The sequence below is a fragment of the Gasterosteus aculeatus genome, chromosome 5 (genome assembly GCF_964276395.1).
Source record: "Gasterosteus aculeatus chromosome 5, fGasAcu3.hap1.1, whole genome shotgun sequence".
Taxonomy (NCBI): Eukaryota; Metazoa; Chordata; class Actinopteri; order Perciformes; family Gasterosteidae; genus Gasterosteus; species Gasterosteus aculeatus.
The window spans coordinates 742,379-760,000 of record NC_135692.1 but is presented as its reverse complement, the minus strand read 5'-3'; the positions used below and the strand labels follow the sequence as shown (position 1 = coordinate 760,000).

The following is a 17,622-nucleotide window of genomic DNA, read 5'->3' as shown; positions in this document are numbered from 1 at the left end:
TGAAGGTAGATTCCAGTGGGATGGTGGTAAAGCCTTGGAACTTAGCATGTATCTTATCAAAAAACAAAAAGATAAAATACAAAGTATTGGTGCAATATTTTGTTGCTAATAAATTCTAGTTTTGAACTCCTCGTTAACAAAGACTGTCTTTGATGGCATGTGTACTGGTTGGTCCACAGTGTGTTCTAGCCAGACACATTCCTATTAATCGTGGGTAATTGCAAGAGTAGGCTTTCCTTCAGACAATCAAAGAGCTGACAAGCTGGTGAAAAAAGTGGAATATGCAGGAACTTAAGAGCCGGACATTTTTCTTGGTAGTGACCAAAAACAGAGCTATAAGATTAATCAATCACTAGGTGGGATATATTTTTCTTTCAAATGTATTGTCAATATTTAGGTTACAGCAGTTACACACTAAGATTGTACAAAGACAAGAGGCGCATTGGGAAAATAGGTAGCATGTGCTTACCTCATCGACCTCAGACGACCAAAACCGTTTGCACAAAAGTTGTTGAGTGCCTACATATGATCAGTGGCAGATTGACTATGCTGTCAGCGATTACTGCCCTATAGAGAGCAAATATACCACAGCATTAGAGTATTTAACCTGAGCAGTACTGCTGGGATCAGCATACCTGTGAAGAGTTTGTTTGTTAAATGTACTTACCAAAACAATATGAGGTCCCCAAAGAGTTCCACATCACACCAACATCAGATAGAAAAAACTGCAAAAAAAATACAATTCAGGATTGGTACATTTATTTTATGAAAAATAAGTAATGTTCATTTATCATTACTGAATTTTGGCACGGCAGGCAAACCAATATTATCTTATCCATTTAGTTTTTAGCCAACATGTGGTCATGAGGTGTGGTCTCTGTTGCCTACAGAGCAGCTGCAGCTTACACTTCCCCGCATTGAAGCGCATTTCCTCCGTGCTCTCAGAGCTAACGGTTACCTACATGTTTAAGCTAACGCTAGCTCATTAGTGTATAACCGAGAAAAGGCACCGCAAAGGGAAAAGATACCGCAGTAAAGAGTTGAGCAGAGCCGCGCGGGACTCACGTAATGGCTGTTAACATGAACCCATTTGGCGCCAGAGAGCAGCAAACGCACATTTTTCAATGGGATTGACTTTAGTTCTTGTTCCCCCTTTTATTACCGCACTGATAAGTTTAAGTTAAAAAATACACTTAAAGTGGGTCCGTAACGTTAAACCTTTCTACATGCCGAGAAACCCGGGAAGGTCAGGCTACAAGCTATTAACGTTAGCTAACAGCTAGCGTTAGCTAGTCACTTTACATTGGTTGGGTTCGAATGTTCGTGGCCACAAACTCACGAGAAAGTCAAACAAGAAAAGCATCTGATGCATCATGCATTCATATTGATAGCATCAACACTAGTTAGGTAATTATTTTCACTTAAATGAGTCTACTAATGTTAACCTATCCTTAATGGTGTAGGCAACATTAAGCTAACGTTAGCAGCTATAAGCCTCAGTTAACATTTTATTGAGACAGCAGACAGCCAACTACTTTTCTTGGTGGCAACTAAATCCTGTTAAAGTGAAAATATGTATTATGAATTTAAAACGTTTACTTACTGAAAACGTAGAGCCTTGGATACGCAGACAGCCAGGAGATAGAGCAAATCCGCGTCCTCCAGGGGCGGTTTGTGGTCGCACATGCGCAGATGTGGAAGTTGAATGTGGGTTTAAAATGTACACGTGTTTTTCATGTAACCTTTAAATGACGGAAATGAGCTTTTCGTAATCCATGGAAGAATGTGTTAAGCTTAATTAAAAAAGCTAATTCAATAACACGTTCAAATCAGTGAAATGACCTTGCATAAATCAAGTAATATTTAAAAGCGGTCCGAAACGTTTTTCTCCAGGAGCCAGTGGAAGGTTCTGCCCTGGTAGCGACCCAACTGCACCTTCCACCGGCTCAGGACCAGGGCGGCGCTGGTGGTGCCACCGCCCTCGGAGACGTTTTTTATGCTTGTTATTCCACATAAATGACAAATGACACAATTCTACTGGACTGTTGAATGACACATGAATAAAACACGCTGCTGTTCGTTGTAATAAAGTAACGTTATGACTTGGTAATAACTGGTGTTGTCAACACGTGACGCATCACCGATGCTATAAAGTCACGTAAGCTCCGTCACCAATAAACCACGCAAACGTCCGCAGAAACACGGAGAGACGTGACCGTTAGCTCCCACACGCGTTCCATTCAGCGTATTAAATACAGTTAGTAATAATAACCATAACTCGTGGCTAAAGTTACGCGTGTGACGTCACGGCCGCCGCTGGCATTGATCGGCAACAGGTTTGTTGTGGGCGAACTAATTTCCATTCACTCACATTTAAATAGTATTAGTATCCCTGCTTGCACTCATAATAAACACCCATTAACATGCGCCGTAGTACTAAAAGACAACATAGTTGACATGTTGTACTTACGTCTGCCGAGTATTGTTAGAATGAGACGGCAGTCCAGCGGTGATCCAACATGGCGGATCGAAAAGTCCAAATTGGAACAACTTGAGCATCTAATTGGACGCGCAAACCGTGGATCCTCTGATAAGTCGGCCGAGAATTGGAACAAGCTCCGAGGCCTCTCATTGGCTCCTGGGAATTGGAACAATTGGAACAGAGAAGAAGGATGTTGTGTGTAAAAGCAGGTTTGTGAAGATCTGTGGTTCGAGTCCCGCCTCAGGCAAGCTGCAATCTAAGCGTGTTAAATTACAGCACGACCAATGTTGGTGAACAAAAACACAGACTTAGAGAACAACATCTACAGTAAGGAATAACAAACAAAAAGAAAAAACACAGAATTAAAAACAATAATAACCTAACCTACTCTAATTTCCTTTCTGATTATTGCTGCCTTAAGTTTCCTGTTGGAATCACATTTGTTTCTTGTCAGAGTGAAATATGAGGGCAGCACATTCCAGTATGCAACAGCTGTGTGCATGATGTTTTCTTAAGTGCATTGGTTCTGGCTACAGGAAGAGTAACGTGACCACTTAGTGCCTCTCCAACAGACTGAAACCAGTTAGCTATGAAATGATTCCCACTAAAAGTCTCGGTCACACATAGTGTCTAGTGTGAAGTCCTTCCTTGGTTACACACGTCGTCCAGCCTGGCGTCTATTTATTTATTTATTTACTTTGCAGGGTCAATGCAAACTAATCAACAGTTGCACTGTAGTGAGCCAGAGAGGCTCATTTCCATGTTTTTGAGGCAGCCTGAAGTAAAAAAAAACATTAAAAATCTCAAAAGGAAATCAAATTCACATTCATAGACACACGGACACAACGTATACACAAAACCAACACGCAGCAAAAGAAGAGCGTTCGACATTAAACCAGAGCATGCGTCATCTACACACAGCGCTAACTGCGCCAGGCTTTAGACCGCTCACATTATCAACCCGCCGAGTCTTTCCTACCCACAAGTCATTGCAACGTGACGCGTAAAACCAGGTAACCAGTGAACGCAAAAGGCAAAGAACCCGTAGGGAGTCTTCCTCGTTGCACTCGGCTTGATGTCCAGCAAGGGGACGTTGTCCCTTCAGGTGCACCAGAGGCGCTGACGTTCTGAGCGAACTACAAGCAGGAAGTGAAGGAATCCCACACGTGCTGCTGCTCGGGGACTAAACCTTTGTGAACAAGAAGAGGCTCTTTAAACATGAAGTCATGAATCTAAACTCTAACATCAACTTTGCTGATAATCGATCGCATTGCAGTTAAAAAAAATGTATTAAGCATTGGTTGAATAAGTATAACGACGCCATTTTTGTGAACACTTGTATGTATGTCTGAGTCATAGGCAAAAAACACTCACAGTATTAAAACTAGAAAATACAAAAACACGTGACCAGTAAGTTGTCTGAAAAACACAATGCATGAACCTAAAAAGACTGAAAAAAACCTTATAAATAAAGTAGCCATGTCTTTTAAGTGGTAGTTTATGAATTAATAAACGCTTCACAGCTACAGCTCAACTATTTCTATAGTATTTATACAGCACTTTTCACTTGATAGAAAATATACCTATATCCTATTGCCCATAGATGAAACGTATGTATTTTTTTTTATCTTTACAGGCAATCTTGCAGCTCAAGGCAAGGCGGAGGTCACCGGTAATGTGGGCATACCCACGATCTGACCACTGGTGGGACACAACAACAACAAGCAGTGCACGATCGGTTGTGGAGATGTCGTTTGGGAGATTGAAAGGACGATGGAGGTGCCTCCTAAAAAGAGCTGCATTAATGATGCATTTTAACAGAGGGAACGAGTGATTCTTTGAATACACCAAAGCTATATTTGTTGCAATATTTTTGTAACACTGCAGTTTGTGTTTATTGAAATCTACACTTTTATATTGTATTACATTCTCATCCATTAAATGAACCATGTAATCTCTAAAACGTGCATTTTGTGAATCATTTATCAATCATCCTCAATCAACAACCCTTTCACACTTCTGGCCGGGATTAAAACCAACCAAGTTTTTATTAACTTCCAATCATGAAGTAATTTGGATTTGAATCATATTTCATGTCGAAATAATATAGATTTGTATATGCAGCTAATCACATCACTTGGCTGTTTAATGTACACATTTATATAAAAGTAAATTGCATTAAAAACAAACACAAACCATAAGGCAATATTTGCCTGTTAAGTGTTTAAGAAACTGAACCAGATATTTGCATTACTAAACATGTTTATTTAAACCAAAAAACAACAGAAATCTTATAAAGAAAATGAAGGTCTGTAGGTAACAACAATTGTAAAAAAAAATAATTAAAAATGACATGAAACCCCCCAAAAATGTTTTATCTTGTGCCTCCAGTACGGCCACCATGCGGCCCATGAGTCCGCTCTCATGTCCTGACACAAGGCGTCATCCATTGCCTTGCTGTGCTGCAGGAACCTCTCATCTGCCCTTTCCAGATATTGAAGGATTTCCGAGGTACCATCTCTCTTCCTTTTTCCTGTGTAGAACAATAATAACAAAAAACGAATACAGATCGTCATGGTGTTGTCATAGCATCGCAATTTTGCTCATGTCCCGTAATGAACAGTATATCAACATTATATAGTATATAGCAAGTTAATATCAGACTTACTTTCTATTCTATTCTAAACTTTTATAAAAAGACATTTTTGCTTTTCGTTCAAGGTAATATAATTCAATTTTGACATAAAGCATTTTGTATTGCTGTTCAGAAGTTAAATTAAGAAAAACAGATATAAAACAATGTTTCAGTGCATGACAGTAATATACAATGTGTGTAATATATGTAATATATATATATATATATATATATATATATATATATACATATATTACAGACACATCTCAATGTTTGCATAGTGTATGCTGTGATAATTCGAACATACCCCGTTCTGATGATGCTGCTCCAGAGCTGCTACACGACGGCGCGGGGGAGCTGCAGCCCAGCGGTGGCGGCAAGTCAACGTCGTCTTCACGGTCGTTGATGGCAGACAGTTCTATAAACATAAACACAAGACAACAGTGCTTTAACAGCTAAGAAACATGCTAAGATAAGAACAAGTCAAATAAAAACTGAACTTACCATGATCCGTGCAACTTTGCTGCGGCGAATCATCCAGCATTGACTCGAGCATTATTGTGGCCGAGTTCAGCGGCCCGGTCACCTGGCATGCCGGCCTATCGCCGAGAACACAGTCGAGAACGTTGAAATGTGGATTTTGGCGTGGGCGCCCATCTAACTTACTCTGGACTTCTGAAGAAGACCAGAGTGCAAGAAAGCAGCTTGTTTCCTCGTCTGACCAGTGCTGTTTTTGCCAAGTAGCGTCCATTGTGTTGTTGTTAGCTCGATTAGCTGCTATCAAAAAATGGCGGATCACAAAGTTTCTCTCGTCTTGTTGGTCACGGTAACCATTTATTCAAAAGAGACGGTTACCCGTCATGGGCCTCAGAGTGAAGGTATCACCTCCCTGACCCGGACACTGTGTATGCCGGCCGCCTCCACAAGGACATCACACACCTGGTCACTCTCTGTTTGTTCCACTGCCATAAGGAAGAAGAATCAGGACAACTAAAACCCAGATTAACAGACTGAGGAATAGCTTTCTCCACAGAGCGGTTCCCTCCATCTTCACCCCCACCCAGCACCCCACCCGGCTCTCACCGACAGTGCTGCGGGGACAAAAGTAGACAACAACACGTCACTTTAACAGAACACCCTTTTCACGTTTAAGCTGTTGATGCCTGGGTTTTCGTACAGTCTGTACACGTGCAACATCCTCTGTCCAGAAACCCTCACATCGACACAGGAAAGTGAAGTGTCAGTGAAATAAAAATCATACCATCATCACCATGCCAACGTGATTTTACAAGCCATCTAAAAGCAGCACAAACCGCCATAGGAGCCCTCATGAAATAGTTAAAAAAGTTATTAAAACAACAAAAACTGGATAAATAGAGATTAATTCAAAAGTGTGATCCGTACAAATCCTACAAATCCTATATTATGAAAAGATAATGACAGTGAATCACTATCATAATCATGTAAAACTAGTACACGATGAAGCAAAGAAGAGCTGGAGGGAATCATCAGCTTCCACCAGTCCACTATAATAACAGACACAACTTCCGGTATTGGATTTTGCACACAGAAAGGGCGTCTCCTAAAAAACACATGCTATGAACAAAATGAAGATATTAGCTATTCTTAAAAAGGGTATATGATGGGCCTGTCAGTTAGTCTTCTTTAGAACTATGAGGCTGTCTATACTTTCATGGAGTCTACATTTATATCACAATTGTGGACCTTTTTTGACTGTGTGACACACTTTATTAGTTACAGTTCTGCCACTACTAGGGGCTAATTGATACAACCTAGTCAGCACTATTGAGAAATATATATACTGTATATCAACATAGCTGGTTCAACTTTAACAGTCGTTGTGCTTTTATTTTGAAGGGGAGTCATGCGCCCCTCCCTCGCGCCGCGCGGCTTGACGCTCCCCTTGCAGCGGACGTGCGGGAGCCGAGGAGGAGCCGAGGAGGAGAACCTGTTCACAGTTTCACTCAAGTTCTGTTCCGCCAACCCGGACCGCGCTCCCGGGCCATGTCCGGGTCGTACTGCCGGAGCTTGTACCCGTTCAGCGGGCAGCAGCACCAGCAGGGACTGGGCTTCGAGGTCGGGGACGTGATCAAGGTGGTCCAGGCTCTGCCCGGAGGCTGGTGGGAGGGAGAGCGGGATGGAGCCACAGGGTGGTTCCCCTCGAGCTACGTCCAGGTCCTGGAGGTAAGAACCACCGTCTTCACTCTCATGACTCTTTCTTTGATTTCAATAGGTGACGTTGACTTTTTGTTAAAAGGGTTTATTTCTTTTTTATTTTCCATAGTCTTTCTCACACGCACACACACGCACGCGCACGCGCACACAGGTAGGTTGCACTGATTAATGGGTTTCCCGTGCTGTGCTCATCACATTAACTGGAACCTTCCCACAGCGCCCAGTGGCTGCTCACTTCCTCATTCCACACATTCCTGTGAAACCCTCGGTGTCCCCTCCACCCGCCTCCCCATCGCGTAGCTACAAGGTGCACGCGGCCCACTTTGGCTCTCTGATCGATGTGATTGACTTGTGGTTCAGTTGGTGACATCACCCCCCAGGACTGACGCTTTGATCAGAGTTCTGAGGCTGAATGGGGAATGAAAGAATGCTGGTATATAAGCTGTTTGGTTGATATTAGATGTCTTTTGGAGAAGAGGGGACAGTTTATTTGTTAACGGCAGAAAGTTTCGACTACGTGTAGTGTGCGTTGTATTCTCAAATGCGAGTCAACGATTTATGTCGGTTACTGAGATTGACATCTGAGAAAATCTAAGGGTAATCAGTTTGAGTAAAGGTGCTCCACGTAATTACTAAGGATGCCAAATACATTTAATTTAGAAAAATAAATGGCAGGTATATAAATATGACTCAAATCTATTAAAAGTAAAGAAAGTTGGAGAAGCAGTGATTTCATATTCACTGTTTAGCAAGTGAATGCTCTGGAAAAAAGCAAAAAAAAACACTTTAAGTGTGTTTAAGTATTCAAATTATTTAAAATTAAATCTAAATGAATAAATGGTAAACTAAATATTATATTAAAATAATTTAAGTGTACATAATTATACTTTCAATGCAATTTATTTTTGCATGTCTGTCAACATGTCCTATATTATAGTCAGAACATTAGACCAGTGATACCATATATAGATAGAACATACACGTAGAACAGTGATATCGTATATAGATAGAACATACACGTAGAACAGTGATATCGTATATAGATAGAACATACACGTAGAACAGTAATATCGTATATAGATAGAACATACACGTAGAACAGTGATATCGTATATAGATAGAACATACACGTAGAACAGTAATATCGTATATAGATAGAACATACACGTAGAACAGTGATATTGTATATAGATAGAACATACACGTAGAACAGTAATATCGTATATAGATAGAACATACACGTAGAACAGTGATATTGTATATAGATAGAACATACACGTAGAACAGTGATATTGTATATAGATAGAACATAGACGTAGAACAGTGATAACGTATATAGATAGAACGTACACGTAGAACAGTAATATCGTATATAGATAGAACATACACGTAGAACAGTGATATCGTGTATAGATAGAACATACACGTAGAACAGTAATATCGTATATAGATAGAACATACACGTAGAACAGTAATATCGTATATAGATAGAACATACACGTAGAACAGTGATAACGTATATAGATAGAACGTACACGTAGAACAGTAATATCGTATATAGATAGAACATACACGTAGAACAGTAATATTGTATATAGAGAACATACACGTAGAACAGTAATATCGTATATAGATAGAACATAGACGTAGAACAGTGATATTGTATATAGATAGAACGTACACGTAGAACAGTGATATTGTATATAGATAGAACATAGACGTAGAACAGTGATATCGTATATAGATAGAACATACACGTAGAACAGTGATATTGTATATAGATAGAACATAGACGTAGAACAGTGATAACGTATATAGATAGAACGTACACGTAGAACAGTGATATCATATATAGATAGAACATACACGTAGAACAGTGATATTGTATATAGATAGAACATACACGTAGAACAGTAATATCGTATATAGATAGAACATACACGTAGAACAGTGATATTGTATATAGATAGAACATACACGTAGAACAGTGATATTGTATATAGATAGAACATACACGTAGAACAGTAATATCGTATATAGATAGAACATACACGTAGAACAGTGATATTGTATATAGATAGAACATACACGTAGAACAGTGATATTGTATATAGATAGAACATAGACGTAGAACAGTGATAACGTATATAGATAGAACGTACACGTAGAACAGTGATATCGTATATAGATAGAACATAGACGTAGAACAGTGATATCGTATATAGATAGAACATAGACGTAGAACAGTGATATCGTATATAGATAGAACATACACGTAGAACAGTAATATCGTATATAGATAGAACATACACGTAGAACAGTAATATCGTATATAGATAGAACATAGACGTAGAACAGTGATATTGTATATAGATAGAACATACACGTAGAACAGTGATAACGTATATAGATAGAACGTACACGTAGAACAGTAATATTGTATATAGAGAACATACACGTAGAACAGTGATATTGTATATAGATAGAACGTACACGTAGAACAGTGATATTGTATATAGATAGAACATAGACGTAGAACAGTGATATCGTATATAGATAGAACATACACGTAGAACAGTAATATCGTATATAGATAGAACATACACGTAGAACAGTGATATCGTATATAGATAGAACATACACGTAGAACAGTAATATCGTATATAGATAGAACATACACGTAAAACAGTAATATCGTATATAGATAGAACATACACGTAGAACAGTAATATCGTATATAGATAGAACATACACGTAGAACAGTAATATCGTATATAGATAGAACATACACGTAGAACAGTAATATCGTATATAGATAGAACATAGACGTAGAACAGTGATATTGTATATAGATAGAACGTACACGTAGAACAGTGATATTGTATATAGATAGAACATAGACGTAGAACAGTGATATCGTATATAGATAGAACATACACGTAGAACAGTAATATCGTATATAGATAGAACATACACGTAGAACAGTGATATCGTATATAGATAGAACATACACGTAGAACAGTAATATCGTATATAGATAGAACATACACGTAGAACAGTGATATCGTATATAGATAGAACATACACGTAGAACAGTAATATCGTATATAGATAGAACATACACGTAGAACAGTGATATCGTATATAGATAGAACATACACGTAGAACAGTAATATCGTATATAGATAGAACATACACGTAGAACAGTAATATCGTATATAGATAGAACATACACGTAGAACAGTGATATCGTATATAGATAGAACATACACGTAGAACAGTAATATCGTATATAGATAGAACATACATAGTGTGTGTCCGATGTCATAAGGAAAGCGATTGATGGTGAAACAAAGGAGCACTTCTCCATTTCCTCGTTCTGCTGCTTCACTGGAGCCCCGAGGGGAACCCCACTGGTGTCAGATCCATTCAGGACCCAGACAGCGCTTTGTACTGGTGGCACAGCACACAAGGCACCTCTGATCGGTTCCTGTTGTCATCCTCAACGTCTGTGTTCTGCAAACTGCTCGATGAATTATTCACAACCTGTTGCCACTCACTGCACTTACTGACCGTATTACGCATGAAGAAAGAGATCATTTCTTGTTCCTCTTCGAAACCAAAAGGGGAAATACCATTATCTGATAATTTTCTTGATACATGTTGCAACACCTCATTTTAAAGCAGCGTTACATGACGGAAAGACATAAATCCGTTTGTATGAAAGTAGCTGACAGTATGTGGCCTCTGGGGCGGTCAAAACTGCTCAAAAATGACGTTTGAATACTCCCTCTAAAAAAACACATATATTTGAATATATTCAAATATCTGGTTGTGCATTAGACAATAACAGGAAAAATGTATACGTGACATAACTACTTGTACAGGTAATTTATTTAAGTTTAAACATATTTAACAACATATTACCTACACAAAAATATGTAAATCAACTAACGGCCACGACCGCAGACCTCTCTAAACCGCTCAAGTTCAGGAGAAGCGTGCCGTCGCTTCTCAGCCGTCATTGGCGGACTATGAGGACGCCGGATGGCCTCTGATTCATGGAGGCAGATCTCCACCAACGAGGGGAACAAAGTCGTGGAGGAAAATACGGGACAAATGTGTCCTTGATGAAGAGCAGCAGTGTGGATGCACGGGGCAATAAAGTCTATGATCAATAAATAAAGCAACCAGCGACTTCCACACACAAAGACGTGACTCTCCAGGTCGTCTTCAACAAAACACGTGACTCCACCTGTTGTTCTGGCGGCGTTCTGCCTCGACACAACCTTAACACTGCCTTCTTCCCCCACTCACAGATGCCCCCCACCCCCTCCCTTTCAACTCTGCCCCCCTCCTCCCTTTCTAACCCTAATTCTTTCCCCCACCATCTCTCTCTTTCTCTCTCCCACCCAATCCCATCATTTCAAAACAAACCCCTCCATGGAGGGAATTCCTACTGTAATGTTTGATGAGACCTATCAATTAATAACTTAAAACATTGTCTCCCTACCGCCTCACCCAATTCCATAATTTCAAAATAAAAGCCTCAATGATTATCAGTACCTTAACCATGAAGCTCAGAATGAAGCTGTTTTATTGAAATACTCTCTGAAAAACTACTACTAATATGACTAGTACTACTAACACTGCTACTGCTACTACTAGTAAATACGGGACAAACCCCGTCCCGTATTGAAAACGTGACGTTTTATTTTATTTTTAAATACGGGACGATTCCGTATTTTTAAGGGACGGGTGGCAACCCTAAACAAAGCGATAGCATGGCCAATTACTTGGGCAATTATTTATTTGACTAATCAATTACTCAGACAAAAAAACAGCATTAAAATTAAACTTTTATTTTCAACCTTTTGAAGTTTATTCATTAAATTATTTCCATCATTGTAGTGCAAGTTAAATACATTTACACACCACACTTAAACAGCTTTAGATGACCAAGTACTATGAAATAACTGACACTAGACATTGAAAAGACCAGAATATATACATGACCTGTTGCTGTCCCACACCACATGCTCTGTGAAATGCTGGTCCTGCACAATCTGCTGGAGGTTCATTAAATAAGGCTAGAAATCCGTGTTGGGTGTGTGCATCCTCACCTGAGAACATAAGCAGGGGCCCAGTGTGTGTCACAGTGGATCTGAAGGAGACACTTGAGATGTTCACGTTAAGGGCACATGAGCAGATAGTAATTGTGTGGACAGTGCACAGCAATGTGTGACTGAGTACATGTCCTCCCTCCTCGTGTCTGAAGTGTCTTCGCTTCAGGCTCCCACATCTGCCCGAACCAAAACAAGCTCCACATCCCCCATCGCTCTTCACCCCTCTCCCTGTCTCACTCCCTGTCTCACTCTCTCCCTCCAGGGACTCTCTTCTCCTCTTGCTGCATGTACTCAGTCATATCTCCTTCTTCTCTCTCTGGGTTGATTAGTTAGCGGCTGACCCTACATGTGAGGAACTTCTGCCTGGTCTAACAGGCTCTGCCTCAAACCTCCGGGGTCCCTGCTGGGGCATATTCATATTTATTACAGGAGTTACTGCTAGACTCGTTGCGTCATTGTTTCAGCTCTTATGTCCATAGAGAAACACATTTGACTGAAGGTGTAAAGACGCTCAGATGGTCAAACTCTGGGTTTAGAGAGACTCACACATCACTGATGAGCCAGCAGCCAGCCAGCTTGAGCTGCTGGCGTGAGGTCGGCTACCATGTGAGGCTGCAGCTGCCGAAGCCCACAGTCGGAGCCAGGTGGGTGATTTCTGGGTTCTTGGTTTGTGTCCGTGTGGACATCAGTATGCGGTGGACAGGTAGACAAAGTGTTGAGCAACGAGTAGATGCAGTGAATGAGTGTGTTGGAACCGCTGGAGGCTCACGTGCACTGTGCACCTTACTGCTCATCCAGGAGAAGCTCCAGACGCTCTCCGTCCGCTGCTCTTCATGGTTTGTGGAGCGTGTGCACAGCTGGAGTTTGTCTACAGCAGCGTAGTGTAGTAGACCTTCATACTGTATTTGTTCTGGAGGGACTAAACGCAACAAGCTAAGACTTAAAACATCTGTCACCATCAGGTAAAACTGCTACAATGTGATATCCTCAAGCAGTTCATATCAACGTCACACGTATCCTTGTCTTTGTTAGAAGAACTGCTCAAGCTGAATAAGGATTATTAGAATAGAATACAAGTACTTTATTGATCCCCGAGGGGAAATTCAAGATCCAGGTAGTTCCTGACAATATACAAACACAATATAGACATGCAGCTAATCTATTAAAAGGGTTATCAAACACACATTAAGAGTTGAGGCTGGGGTGGAGAGAGTGGACAGTAGTCGGGGGGGTTGTGCAGAGGGCCAGCATAGCCAGTAAACATGGCTCACTACAGAACTGAGTTTTCCTACTACTGTGTGTGTAGTATCTGTGTGTATTGTACTTCACAGCGGTTACAGGTGCGTCACATCCCATCACAGTGGAAAAGTCTGAGCAGCCACACAAATCCATGTTTGCTTAATCCACATTTCTGCCTGAAGTTGCCAAAGAATTGCTAGACATGGATTACTGGTGAAGGTGACTCACGCTAGAGAAGCAGCCTGATTCATGGCTCGTGGTCACATCCACATCCCCGTGTGGAGGAACCATGTGGAGGAACCTCTGGACGGCTACTGTGACGGACCCAAACAGACCCTCCTCTTTCCAAACACAGAGGGGTCACTAGAGGTCAGAACACAGATAACAAGACGCAGGACTACAGAAGCTTTTTCACACACACTTGAAACTACAGCAAGCACGTTAAATCACACAAAACACACAAAGACGCACAGACGGTGAGTCACTGAGGACATGAGGACAGCATCTCACATGTCATGTGATGACCTGCTGAGAGCCCTGACGCAGCAGGCTGTGGTTTCTTGAGGCTGGAAACGGATCCTCTCTTTGCGTCTAAAAGCAAGAGCGGATTATTCTTTTTTTTCAGCGATTCTATTATTTTATGAATTTCAAGAATAACAAAGTAACTACTCGTAATGTTTGTGTTTGGAATCATGAAACTCTGTCCTGGCAGTTGAGTTCCTCTCCTCTGTCCCATAATGTAAAGTCAATTACTTCACAGTCCGGTTACACCATGCCCTGCGTTTGTACTTCCTTTAATGCCAGTAAAGAGGAAAGGAGCCAGCTGTTCTCTCCTCTTCATTCTGCCACTCTTCTGTTTTGTGTGTGAAAAGACAATACAAATATGTGTAATGATAAACATTTAACATATGGTTCGGTTCTGAAATTCTTTTCTTGTTGCATTTTCACGATTAGGCAGTGGTTGGAATGTTTGCTTGGAGCGGCGTTACAAGTTAAACCATAGACGTGTGTAACGATTCATTCACTGGATCGATTAATCGGTTTATATTCCTGCGATCCAACTGAATCGATCTGTGCTCCGCAAATTGGCATTCCGGACGACATATATCGATTACAAATCGATTGAAATGGTACATAATCGATTGTATCGATACTTGGAAACTGCACATTGGATTTAAGTATAAAAACGGCGTGGATGTTTGTTTGTTTGTTTGCTTGTTTATAATATTCATAGTTAATTTAAACCTGATTTCCTTACCAGAAACAACAGGGATCTCAGACACTTTGCCTGCACTGTCCAGTAAAGTTACTGAATCGATTTCAAGTCACGGAATCGAATCGTTCTAAATGAACCCAGATCGTCCATGAATCGAATCGGCGACCATGAATCGTTGTTAAAATGAATCGTTACACCCCTATGTGTAACATAACGTGTTCCACTCGACCACAGTGCCACATGATCACCTTCTAGAGGATGAACGCAGGTTCATACGTCTAGCGGTGCAGATTCAGACATCACTTTATTTTGTATAAGTCAAATGCTTTCCTCTGTCCCAGTGCGTCACATCAGCCAACGTGATCTCCAAAACCTCTTCGGAAAAATGTGGACGAAATATTTGACATAGAAATTTGTAACAATACATAGGAACTGGCGGTGGTTAACCACGCCCCCTGAGTGAACGTCTCTCCGCCATGTTGGATGTTTTGAGGGGGTTAGTTTTCTATTCTTACAAGTTAACATTGATTTCTCGTTAAAAACGCAATCATAACACATTTATTTGACATGGTTAGACTTCACAAAGTGTGTTTATGGGGTGCAGGTCCCCGTTCACTTTGAACAGGGCGACGTCATCAGCTGCAGTCCGTATTTATTTAGTATGTATCACTACGAATTTGTATCTTCAAGATTTTCCTATACATTTTTACGAACAGGTTTTGGAGATCAGGCTGGATCAGCAGAAGACCAAACCAGCTCCACTGTGTCCACATAGCTGTCTCCATGGGAAAGCTCCCTTTTTTTTAGTGTGGATATACTAATATACTATATATATACTGAAATACTGAGCTGAATTTGGTTTGAGATTTGAATTTTTTCCCTTGAAAGGTTATTCGTGGAATAGTAATATCACACCATCACAAATATCATTGATGGTCTTAATGGTTACGATCCAGTAGATCCATAAATAACCTGTTATGGGATTAGAGTAACTGAGAGAGGACTCATTGGACGCATAACGAGTCCTCTCTCATGTCCACAAGCGTTATGGCCAGTAGGAGGCCGTTAGCAGGTGACAGATATCTGTTCCATCACGTGGTGCTTTACAGTCCACATTAACCATGTTTACTTCTTGATGTCCACTTGGGGGCTTTTATCTTTTTCCTTACTGTCACTTGTCCAATTATAGTGAAGATGTAAGAAATATAAAAAATGTCTGACCCCTTTTCCAGTTAAAACAGACTTATCGTATTGTGAGATGCGTGTAGTGGTAAAAACATTCTGTAAATAGTCTTGTGCTAAAAGCCAGGTCGCAGTGGTTGACCCTGAGATGGAGAGATAGAAAGATTTAGGGTTTGCAGCTGTGTTTGGGGAAGGGGGTCATCTCGCTCTCACGGACCTTCGATCAGAGGAGCATGGTGTGTTACCCTCAGCTTCACCTGAGTTCTTATCTCAACTTGTTTTGTGGCTTCTCGTAACTGGCGCTAAGAACTGTCTTCATGTGTATAAAAACTCAGCGCTTTCACTGCTCGGCGACGCCATTACACAGAACGCTGAGATACGTGCTGGTGTGTTGGACCTCCTGCTTGCAAGCAATAGATAGAGACAGATATCTGTGGAGAATCCTTTTCTCTTCTAAATAAATGTTAACTTTAATTAATCAACGTGCTGGATCCTTCTCATCAACCAACTCGGGGGGATCGGAGATCCTGACAGTATATACAATAGCACAAATTAGCTGCAGAGGGTCCCAAAACCCTCACATCGGCACAGGAAAACCCTCCTTAGTGAGAACGGCAGAGGAGGACCCCTCTCCCCCACTCAATGGATGTCATGTGTACGCAATGAACAAGGTAAAAGACACGTTCAATTCCTATCACACAAATGATTCACATATTGAGAGTGAATGAGGTGAAAATCCTCAAAGCCTCCACGACATCAGCCAAAGAGACAGAGGTGGACAAAGGACTGTGTGCTGTGAGTAAATCATGGGAAGCCTCCACCTGAGGAGAGCAGGGTGTTATCTCTAGTGAGGACGTGGACAGTCGGTCATTGGGGGACTTTATTCATCATTTGCATTCCCACTTTCCTGATATGGAGGAGAAATCGGCACAGCTGAATGGGGAGAGAAACATTTTGTTCTCCTCCTCTTCAGTAGGACAGATTTTGCAGTAACCTCTCGCAGACGCTTCAGTGACTTGGCACTGACCCCAATAACCAAACTTTAGCTGACAGGGAAACCCACTCTTCAAACAGCATCACCCCCGTGTGACGGTGGTCTCAGCCTGTTGTTTCCCTGCTAACCAGTAGCAGATGTGTGCCGTCAGCCTGCACGCTCTGCTACGTCCTTCAGCTCCATGCCGCGTGCTCCTTGTTCTTTGTGAGGCAGCGGTGGTAGCGCAGCTTGCTCTGCTACGACGTCACTGGTTGCCAGTTGTGAAATACTTGAGGAAATGAGAACCTCATTGAACCCAAACTGAGCAGTGCACATTTCATCTACAACCCTTCACAGGAGGCAGAGTGGACAAGCGCAGATTTAATACACAAAGGTACAAAGGCAGTAGGCTAGTCGTGTCCAGGAAACAGGCAGGAGATCAGTCTTCAGCAAGAGGTCAAACAGGAGATCATCATAACGCTCAGACACAAGACTTCACAAGGACAGAACACACACGGGTGTGTGGGGATGAGTGAGCGTGCACAACAGATGGAACGAACCAACTAGACAGTG

At 41.2% G+C, this 17,622-nt stretch overlaps 1 protein-coding gene and 1 long non-coding RNA gene across 3 annotated transcripts in view; one reads left to right on the top strand and one right to left on the bottom strand.

The window, feature by feature from the left end:
• The window catches only part of LOC120819313 (uncharacterized), a 4,453-nt gene extending 1,794 nt beyond the window's left edge, over positions 1-2,659 (bottom strand). Inside the window, exons 1-4 of the long non-coding RNA XR_013467712.1 lie at positions 1,604-2,659; positions 668-725; positions 470-567; positions 1-52 (exon numbers count right to left, since the gene is read on the bottom strand). The exon at positions 1-52 is cut by the window's left edge and continues 104 nt beyond it. This is a non-coding gene — a long non-coding RNA (uncharacterized LOC120819313). The remainder of the gene's footprint in view (positions 53-469; positions 568-667; positions 726-1,603) is intronic.
• Positions 2,660-4,873: 2,214 nt separating this feature from the next.
• The window catches only part of gas7b (growth arrest-specific 7b), a 40,898-nt gene continuing 28,149 nt past the window's right edge, over positions 4,874-17,622 (top strand). For both annotated transcript variants that reach the window (XM_040176896.2, XM_040176895.2), the window contains exon 1: positions 4,874-7,322. In XM_040176896.2, the coding sequence (XP_040032830.1) occupies positions 7,143-7,322 (180 nt within the window). In that variant the 5' untranslated portion in view covers positions 4,874-7,142. The remainder of the gene's footprint in view (positions 7,323-17,622) is intronic.